Raw genomic sequence first — 10,707 nt, 5'->3', positions numbered from 1 at the left:
CAAGAGGGGATGTACCTGCCCCGCACCGCCTCTCCGGACTTCAGCCCTGGTAGAGTTCTCACCGGTTCCAAAGAGTGACCCACACTACCTCCTTACCTGGAAGGCAGAAGCGCAGGTCGAACTTGGGCCCAAAGGTGTGTGCTGCTCCTTCCTGGTTTCTGGAACTGTGCAGGGAGGTCACGTGAGCAGAAACAGAGGGCCGTGTTTACTGCAGCATGTAACATGCGAACCACACGAGGCACCCCCCCCCCCCAGGTAACCACCCTCCTCGTACGTGTGTGCATCTGCGGACTCTGCAAACACCGTCAATTATATTTATTTCCTTACATTTGATCGCAGTTGAAAACAATACAAAACATCCTCTTCTTGCACCATAATCATTTTTAATTCCAAGTATAATTTAAATGATAGCGAATAATTAACATCAGCTTATTTCTTTGGCATTGTACATATGCATGTAAATGAGGCAGAGAGAGACGATACAGAGCCCGTTTCCACATGAGGCCAAGGTAGGGGCCACCGAAGTTATTTACATTCCCCACGGAATAGCTTTAAATCTTTACATTAAAAAGTGTTCTGACTTCTCTACTTCATCTCCCCTTTACACACACGTGCACACACGCATACACACGCACACGCGCGTGCGTGCGGAGTGAGTAGGGTAATTGTACTTCAGTTCAGAACACCTTTGGGGAAGGTGGTGCCGCCTGGAACCCAGTGTTTTGAGGACCACCCAGCACGACTGCACAGCCCTCCTGAGTGATGCTGGTGACGCGTTGCACGGTGGGACAGCAGATCAAACACGCGCTCTAGCTTCACTCGCCCCTGAAGCTCACGAGAGCCCCCGTGAAGACGCACGCACGCCGGCAGCCAGACCGCGGCCTCTGAGTGTCACTTCCCACCGAGGGGACCCAGGTCTCGGAGGGACGTTGGAGGCCAGCCACGTGGGAATCTGAACACGTGCAAGGAGAGCCCGGAGCATCTGGTCCCAGGGAGCGAGGGCTGGTCACGCAGCGAGGGCTGCCCCTAGACACTGCCGGCGGGCTTCAGAGCCACCTGGGAGCCAGCCCGCAGGGCCCCCAGTGTCAGGGGACAGGCACGGAGCATCACCAGCACAGGCTGCAGGGGACTCAATTCATGGTCATCTGGAAAAACAGAACCTCTCGCTGCCCACGTATGGAGCTGCTGGTGACCAACTCCATTTTTAAAATGGGCAGATAAAGGGAGAGAATCGAACGCTTGCTCTGTCTCTTCTAGAAGCTGTTTGTCAGGGTAACAGGGTTGCTGGTTGGGGTTGGTCCCAGCACAGGAATGATCTAGCTCACAATGAAGAGAGGTGACGACTGGAGGGCACTGGTGACGACCCTGATGAAATCTGCTAGGCAGTGACCCCGCCAGCTGCTAACGGCACAGGCAGGAGCTCCCCGGGGGCGTGCAGAACCTCGGGGCGGGGTCTGTGCGGGCCTCCAGACCCCCTCACAGTTTACAGAGAGCACTGTCCTGGGAGACCCTACCTGCTCCCCAGGTACAGTCGGCACAGTACGGACACGGCCGACTCCACGCACAGGTGGCCCGGAAATGGGAGGGGTGCAGGGTGGGGGGAGAGAGAACAAGGTCAGATTAAAAAGAATTTAAGAGCTAGATCAGCCAGCTAGCATGGACCTCATTCAGATTTTGATTCGAATAAAGATAACACGTGTCTGAGCCTCTCTAAAAATGGGAACGCTGTGACAGTGTCGTGGAGTCGTTTCTTCAGGCACGTCGACGACGTTTGGTCATGTTTCTGAAAAGTGTTCGTTTAGAGATACTTACCGAAGTGTGCGGGTGAACGCTGTGATGGCTGGTGTGCTTCAGGATGGCCCCGCAGCAAGGGACACACGAGCGTGACCCAGCAGTAACAGTGTCGGAACTCGGCAGGGGTCCATGGGAGTCGGTTACACGGTTCTCTCTGCTGTTGTGTAGTTTTGAAATTTTCCATAAAAATGCACGTATATTCCAGAGATGGGTCATAAACTCAGAAGGATGAGGAGAACTGGAGGAAGGCCGTCGACCATTGCCTGGAAGTCGGGATGCGGATGCCTGCGTCACACTGACGTGGCCCAGGAAACACTGGGGGCCATCCTGGTTGCCGCCCAAGCCCCTGGGACCAGGCCCGCTGTCCTCGAGAGCGGCTTGTCTCCTGCACGCGGCAGTGCGGGGACAGCGGGCAGTCTGACCCCTCACTACCTGCCCCACTGTGCACGGTGACGGAGGCCCCTCTGGCGGTGGCCGTCTGAAGGAGAACATAATCCAGAGTCCCTGGCTTAGGGTCAGGAGCAAGTTGAGGACGTGGGGCCTGTAACAGAACAGGGCATGAATTACTATATTCCCGATGAGTGCCGGGTGGGAAGGCCCCTCTCTAGGGAGATGTGCCAGCCTGAGCAAGTCGCCCTGTGGGCACTGAGCCTCGGGCGTCCTGCCTGATGCCGGCTCACGCACCCTCCAGTGCCGTCAGCATCGAGAATCCCACTCTGCTCACAGCTTCCACCAGGGCTCTGCCTCAGTGTTGCTCGGGGACACAGCCTGGGGGCCGGCCCCTGCCAGTGTCTCTAGCCGGGATGATCGGAGCAAGTCAGAACACAGAGGAAACAGACCATACAGACAAGGTATCCCGCCTGTCCTCAGAGGGCAGAGAGGGTGCCTCATCCGTGAAATAAGGACGGGCGGCCTAAGGGCTGTCAGGGCAGTTCTCTGAATGTGGCTATGTGACTGTCAGTTAAAAAGATCACAGCAGGAATCATGCAAAACTTGATGAAAAGCATAGGATATATTTAAGGCGATCGCATAGAAAATCGTGTGTGAGAGCGAGCAAAGGAACACGGGAGAGAGTGATGAAGCCAGAGGTCCGTTCCAGAAGATTCGCCACCGACAGAGGCAGAAACGGAAACAAAGCGTCGAGGAAATAGTGCAAGGAAACCCCTCCGAGGAAGACTCCAGCGGCCACGTGCCCCACGGCGGGTGTGCAGCGATGGCCACCCTGCCACGTGATTCCGGGGTTTCAGAACGCAGAGAAGACCTCGTGAACATCCGGAGAGACCAGGCGAGTCTCAGGCGAGGGGCCGGGAGCCAGCGGCGTCACGTTCTCAGTAAGTGTGTTGCAGGGTGGCGCCTGACGCCCCATCCCGAAGGAGGCGGTCTTCGGCTAGAATCCCAGTCACCGAGGGTGATGCGCACGCGTTCACACGTGCAGACCGCCCCCCGCCCGCCTCTTCTAGACACTGTTCGAGCCTGAGTTCCCGCAGGGAAGGAGCTAGAGGAATCAGGCAACCTACTCAGGACAGAGGCAAGACCCGCCCTGGCAGATGACGAGGCCGACCCAGGGTGACAGCCAGCGGGTGCCCTGGCCAGATATGCGGGGAGGCCTGGCCCGCATGCGCCCATGTCCTGTGTGGCCCTGCAGCCAGGCCACTGAGCCGTCTGGACCACGTCACGTCCCCCACCCATGGCCCCGCGCCCCCAAGGACGAGCTTTTCCCCACATGGCCTTCTGCGTGGGTCACACCTGAGGACAGGAGGGGCCACAGAGGATGCAGAGGCAGGCGTGCAGGGCAGTTCTGGTCCACGTGGCTGCCCTGCCGGATGCCACCATGGAGGTGGCCGTTGGCTTCCTGGGGATGCTCATGGCCTCACCCTAGAAGGCACTTGAGTCATTTGTCGTGGTGGCTGAAGCAGACTGGGCTTGAGACATCTCACCTTCCTGGGGACCGTCACCACCGTGTCGCTCACTGTTGTCCCTTAAGGTCGGTGTGCTCAGGGACAGCACCCGTAGATGTCGGGACTGCAGAGGGCAGCAAGGCTGCGTGCGTGACGAAGCCGACCGGGTGGCGGGGGCGCGTGATGCGCAGGGCGCAGAGAGCCGTGCGCTTCCTTCGCGGGCCGGTTTGCCAGCCTTCACGTCGTGGCCCTGTGACCCCGACGGATGCTCTTCGGGGCGTGGGACGCGGTTCACAACAGGAGAGGAAAAGGGTTTTGAATCGGTTGTGCATCGATTCACCCTCTTCGCCGCATCTCCCCACGCCCTCCATGCAGCCGGGGCCATCAGGGTCAGGGGAGACCGCGCCGACCGCCGCAGCAGCCGCGGCTGCTCCCTGGGTTTGAATGCGTCCTTCTTTCCTCGAACAGACCCCGGACTTTGGTCGCATTTGCTAAAGAATAGGGCCTCTCTATCTCACGTCTCTGCGCTGGCGTGAAATAGCGCATGGAAAGGGGACCTGACCCACGTAATGGGAAATGACAGCGTCCTTTTTCATGATCAGTGACTTAAAAAAGAGAGCGAGCGAGACGAGCACATTCGTCCTCTTTGTGGCTGAGAACTCGGCAGCACAGCGCGGGCTTCCATCTCTCACCAGAGCCATGAATGTCGCCTTTGTTTTGCTAACGTCATGAGCCTGATTGTGCTAATATGTTTCTCAAGGCACAACCTATAAATGCAGTTTTCTCCTTACCCTGAGATATTCCCGGGAACACAGGCTTTTTGTCTGGGTGCCGCATTCTTTAAGCAGAGACGCGCTCATTGTTCCTTTGGGTGCTTTGGGTCGAGAGCGCCCGCAGCCTCCGCTGGGAACTCATGGCATTTCAAGTGGTTTTTGATGCAGAAATAGTGCAGGTCATGTTGGGTGCTCCCGCCAGAGGCTGGGATGAATGGGGGTTGTGACCGCTGTGCGCAGCTGGTGTGCAGGGCAGGGCCTGGGGACAGCTCCCCCCCCCCAACCACACACACACCTGGTGTTCGATGTGGAGCGCGAGAAGCAAGAAGGCAGCGTCTGAGGAGCCCTTGCGGGGTCTCCTCGGCCTGTCTGAGCGCGGACGTTCGTGTCTGACCGGAAACGCAGCATTGTCCTCAGGGGTGAGGAGGTGGCGGTGGCTGGTCGCAGCGTCTCTGACCTCGGGGATGGACAGCTTTCCTTGTCTTCACTCCACTTCTAACTTTCGGTAGCAGAGGGCTGAAGTTTTCTGTGACACCTCAAAACAGTGTGACGCAGGGGACAGCGAGGCATCCTCCGCCCAGCATCTCGGGGACGGTCTGGTGGCCGGGCCGCCTTGGCCATTCTTACGGGCAGGGGCCAGTGAGGTAACAGTGCTTACGAATGTCGGGCGGTATGACTGTCACTCATCCTCTGCGGTGGTTTCCTGAAGCTGAAGCGCCGCTGCTTCGCCGTGCAGGCAGAGAGGGGCCGTGGCCGCTCCCTCCTGTGGACGTAGCCTGGGCGGTCCTCAGGAAAACAGTCACGGCTCCGGCCGTCGGTGACCGTGCGTAAACCCAAAGGGCAGAGTCGGCTCTGGCCTTCGAAAGCCGAGGCCGACTGACCTGAGATCCGTTCAGTGCGGTTATGAGGCACGGGACCAGGTTCCTGGAGGACGAGCGTCTGATGGTGTCAGTGGGGGGCAGAGGGAGCGGTGGGACCTGCTCATCACCCACAGGGGCGACGATTTCGGTAAAGCGCTCAGCGCCGCCGTGCTTCTGAAAGCAGGTAATACCGTACTCGCCTTCGGGCCCGCCCCCACCCGCACCCCCAAACTGCACCTCCACCCACCCGCACCTATACCCCCACTCCAGCCCCCACCCCTACTTCCAAATTGCACCTGCACCACACCCGCACGTCACCCCACCTGCACCCCCAAACTGCACTTGCACCCCCAAACTGCACCTCCACCCCACCCGCACCCATACCCCCAATCCAACCCCTACTCCCACCCGCACCCCCAAACTGCACCTGCACCCCACCTCCACCTGCATCCCCAAACTGCACCTGCCCCGCACCCATACCCCCAATCCAACCCCTACTCCCACCCGCACCCCCAAACTGCACCTGCACCCCACCTCCACCTGCATCCCCAAACTGCACCTCCACCCGACCCGTACCCATACCCCCAATCCAACCCCTACTCCCACCCGCACCCCCAAACTGCACCTCCACCCACCCGCACCTATACCCCCACTCCAGCCCCCACCCCTACTTCCAAATTGCACCTGCACCACACCCGCACCTACCCCACCCGCACCCCCAAACTGCACCTGCACCCCACCCCACCTGTAACCTGCACCCTGAAACTGCACCTGCACCGCACCCCACCCCATTCCAACCTGTACCCCCACTCCAACCCACGCCACACCCCAGAAGGAAAAGCGAAGACGGAATCCCCTCGGAGACGTCGCTCCGTGCGGAGCTGCAGGGGTGCAGCCCGTCACCCTTTCTCTGAGCTCGTTCACCGAGCCCCTGTCCCACCTCTGCGCGATCCGATTCGAGAGGAATCTGAAGCAAACGGGAAGATGTTGAGGTTTTATGAAACTGACGTTTACACAGTTTTTTCATTTTGTTACGTTTCTTAATAAAAATGACCAAAGAAAGCAAAGAAAGGAATTTAGTAAAATCCAGTCTCACCAGCTTGTACGTGGTGGGGGATGGGACCCACTGTTCCCTGGTCTTGTCCATGAAAACATGCATTTGTGTAGGTTTTTCTCACGTAATCATCCAATTAAAACCTGTGAATACGTCAAACCCAATGCCCCATTGGACAAAAATACATATCTTTAGAAAGTTGGTGGCTGTATGTCACTGGTTTGGGGGACAGAAGAGAAACAACCAGCAGGTGTCACCCATGCTCGTCAGTGCTTAAAGGACAGAGTTAGTGTTTACAGAAAAGGCCGCATGTTGGGAGCTTTCCGGGGGGCCCCCCGGTTGGTTCTACCGCTTCCCCCCCCACCCCCGTGTGTTAGAGCTGCTCCAGGCTCCTGGGGCCTCGCTCACCGTGGCCGTGGGGTGGGAGGGAACCTCAGGGCCACCGGGCGGCCCCCTGGACTCGGCTGCACGGCCAGGGCCTCACAGCAGGCGTGGTGACACTCTGGTTGGGACTGCAGGGCAGCCGCTGGGCTCTGGGCTTAGCAGTCAGGCCTCTGCTGGAGCCGGGCCCGCCCTCGGCAGCACACCACCCCCCGCCTTAACCCCAGGACGGCCGGTGTGGGACCAGCCACCACGGCAGTGACCACAGAAAGACTCTGCCCTGAGGGCAGCCCCACTCGCAGGCAGTGGGGCTGGGCCATGTGTGCGGCCGGGGGTCAGGTCCTGGGCCTGGAGGGGCCGGGGCCCGTCAGACACAGACGAGTCGTGCCCTCACATGGCCTTTGCTCGGGGACCAGCAGAGATGGCCCGGAAGAGAGGAACTAGTCCTTGGTGGCCCTTGTCTGTTGAGCGGGGGCTCCTCTCTGAGTCCACCCCCGGAGGTCCCGGCCTCCTGCCTCTGCCTGGACTTTCTGAGCAGAGCCGCTGGGGCGTCTGCTGGGTGTCTGAGAAGCACCACGCAGGGTCCCTGGGCGCGCGGCCGTAGCGCAGGGTCCCAGGGCAGCCGCATGTACTTCCGACTTCTCGGACGTGGGCCTGTCGTGGTGCCGTGACGTCCAGAATTGAGAGCTTTAGTTTGGTATCGGTCCGCAAGCACTGGGGTTGACTTAGTGGCTCATGCTTCTAACTGAAATCTCTTCTAACCGAAATCTCTGGTGGCGTCTCCGGGGCGATGCGTGCCGGGTCCTGGCCGGGTCCTGGAGAGGCACAGAAGCACCACCGGCTGCCGACACTGTGCTGGGTGGCGGCGGGCAGGCCTTGGGCAGCTGCAGTTGGTAAACATGTTTTCTGAGAGGGCGCTGCCTTCACCATCGCAACGGCCCTCGTCCCGAGTGCCTATCTGGACCACTTCAGTGGCACACGCCGTCCTGCGGCTCGGGCAAACAGCCCTCGGTGGCTTTGTGAACGGGGGGAGAAGCACGGGCCGGTCTGCTGCCGGGGGTTCACTCTCGCGAGCCTTGTCTTCCTTTTCCTCTTCGTTGGCTTTCCCAAGCACTGCCACGACAGGCAGCGGGGTCCTTTGAGAGAGCAGGGCCCCCTCCCCCCGTGGAGCACGGGGTGCAGGGGGAGAGCGTGTGGGTGCGTGTCCTGGTCTGACCTTCCGCCAAGGGGGGGCGCCCCGCAGACACCTCTGAGCCCCTCATCGTGAGCCGGTCGGGCAGGAGGGTGGGGGACAGGAACTGAAGCGTAAGATACCTTCAGCTCATGGGGCCTCCTGGAGGCCGGCCGGGGCCTCGGGGCAGGAGGGGGTGCTCGGAGCCCGCAGTGACCGGCCCTGCTGTGCTGTGCTCTCTCCGCAGTGGATGTGGCCTCGGCGCTGCCCCTGCAAGTGGCGCCCCCGGCGGTGCCCATGGACCTGCGCCTGGACCACCAGTTCCCGCTGGCCGTGTCGGAGCCCGCGCTGCGGGAGCAGCAGCTGCAGCAGGAGCTCCTGGCCCTCAAGCAGAAGCAGCAGCTGCAGCGGCAAATCCTCATCGCCGAGTTCCAGCGGCAGCACGAGCAGCTGTCCCGGCAGCACGAGGCCCAGCTCCACGAGCACGTCAAGGTGAGCCGCGCCCTCGGAGCCCGGGTCAGCACGGCGTGGCGGGAACGGCGTGTACGGGGACACGGCACGTGGGCACCCCAGTGTGGAAGCGCGCACGCAGAGCGGGGCGCACGCTCACCCCCTAAGGTCATCGGCAAGTGTGAGGCGTGTCCACAGGCGGGACGTGCCCGGGGGGAGAAGCCAGCCACCAGCGTGGGTCCCTGTGGGTGCCGGGCGCGGGGCCTGCAGCCACCAGCGTGGGTCCCTGTGGGTGCTGGGCGCGGGGCCTGCAGCCCGTTACTTTCTTCCTGGCACTTGGGTGTGTGTCTCTTCTCAGTTTTTGCCATTGACCTTTTGTAACCGGAAAGAGATGTTAATATTTTTTTTCCTTTTAAATGGAATAAGAAAAACTAACATAGATCCTTTTTGGAGGGAGGGTGTGGGTACTTTATCTCCACAAATATCTAACCCGATCCCAGATTTTAAAATCAGATGCATTGGAAACAAACGTGTGTGAGTGATGGATAGCAAAGTTACGTAAGTCTGCGACCGTGTTATGCTTTTGCTGCGTTTAGAACCATCTAGAGCAACGCCGCCCAGCGGAAACGTGCAGGTCTGGTACAGTCACGTAGGTGATGTTACGTCTTCTAGCAGCCACCGTAAAACAAAGCAAAAATCAAAGAACCCAGGTTGTGAGTTACCTATTGCTGTGTAACAATTACCCCAAAACTTAGCGGATTAAAACAACCGTGTTATCTCCTGCTTCCTGTGGGTCGGGCATCCGGGACCAGCGTGGCTGGTGGCTGGGACTCAGGGTGTCACGGGGTTGCCGTCAGGCTGTCAGCCAGGGCCGCCGTGTCACCTGACGGCTGGCTGGGCTCCGGTCCACGTCCCCTGGTCCTCTCGCAGCACCGCTTCCGGGTGACGGAGACGGGAGCCTCGGTGTCTTCTGTGGCGTCATTTTGGAGGTGACGTCACCCTTCTTCCTGCCTCATTGTCCTGGTCACGCAGCCCACCGCAGCCCGTCCTGGGAGCTGTGTAGATGGGGCCGAGCACCAGGAGGCCAGGGTCCTTGGCCACTGGGAGCCTGGCCACCCACAGGTCCCATCGCTGTAAACACATGATTTCACGTCACATTCTAAAACGTTGCCACGTGCACTCGATGTAAAGCTGAGTCCGCGCGTGGTCTCGTACGCGTCACAGGCCGGACGTGCGCAGAGCGGCCGCCATGCAGGTGCTCGTGGCCCCCGAGGCCGGTGCTGCTGGGCCAGGCAGGGCACCCTCGCCCCACCCGGTGCTTCCTAGCTGCCCCCAGGAGAGACCAGCGCAGCCCCTCTGCCGTCGGTGGCGAGGGTCGCTCGGCCCGGCCTCAGTGTCCTCAGGCGCTGGCCTGCGCCTGGACGGCTCGTGCCTGCGGCCACCTGCCCCAGCAGCCCCTCCTCCCGCGGGAGCAGCTCCCGCCCGGTCATGTTCGTTTAACGATCCCGCTGAGAAGGGAGGTCGCTGTGCCGGGGGTGGCGTCACTCTGTCCGGACTCCCCCAGAGCTGGCGCTGTCACCTGGCACGGGCAGCCGCGTCGCTGTGCCTGCGGCTCCCGGACGCGTGCCCGCCAAAGGCGTGCCCACAGCTCAGCCCTCGCCCCGTGAGACCGGCTGTGCCGGGCGTAGCCGTGGCGGCCCTCGGGTCTTGGCAGTTAGGTCGTTGGTTTGGTGTGGCTGTGGCTGTCACTGCCACTTTGCACCCCGCCTCAGCTGGCCTTCTGAGGTCGGCATTGGGCGGACCAGGGAGGGGGCGCTTTGCGGAGCTGCCGCAAGTCCAGGCCTCGTTGCTTTGCCTTCAGCATTGGGAGGGGCCCGTGGTCCTGGCTGACAAAGGTGCCACCAGCCTCCATGGAGGGCAGCGCATCTGCAGCCGTGGTGACCCTTCGCTTTTGAGAAGGTGCGCTCGTCCAGGGGAGCAGCGCCCCGCTTCCCTGACTCCGAGCGCACACGCCCCACAGTGCTCCCCTGGCTGCTGGGACCTGCCAGCTGCAGGCCCATGCTGTGTCGCAATGGCGTGCGTACTGTGCCCGGGGCCGGCAGGCTCAGGCTGGCCCGGTCCCCCTCCTGCTGAGGGCCCGGCCGTGGTGGGCAGTGCGCCGTGCTTGTCAGGACTGGGAGGCAGCCGCAGGTTGTTGGTGTCACCCAGATGACCGCGTGCGCCCGCACACAGTGGCCTTGACCGGCAGGCCCCATGGTGAGGGACAGGAGCCCCGGCAGGCCGCCTGTCTCCTTCGTCTCTGAGGCAGTAGCCTCGCATTCTGTCC

General features: G+C 61.0%; 1 protein-coding gene across 1 annotated transcript in view; it reads left to right on the top strand.

Annotated features, from left to right (window-relative positions):
* LOC105305213 (histone deacetylase 4) overlaps positions 1-10,707 on the top strand; it is a 211,788-nt gene that overhangs the window by 121,111 nt on the left and 79,970 nt on the right. The window contains exon 4 of the mRNA XM_023523003.1: positions 8,179-8,423. Coding sequence (XP_023378771.1) covers positions 8,179-8,423 — 245 coding nt within the window. The remainder of the gene's footprint in view (positions 1-8,178; positions 8,424-10,707) is intronic.

The sequence above is a fragment of the Pteropus vampyrus genome, unplaced genomic scaffold (genome assembly GCF_000151845.1).
Source record: "Pteropus vampyrus isolate Shadow unplaced genomic scaffold, Pvam_2.0 Scaffold369, whole genome shotgun sequence".
Lineage (NCBI taxonomy): Eukaryota > Metazoa > Chordata > Mammalia > Chiroptera > Pteropodidae > Pteropus > Pteropus vampyrus.
Note: the sequence above shows the minus strand (reverse complement) of the source record. Positions and strands in the feature narration are given on the sequence as shown.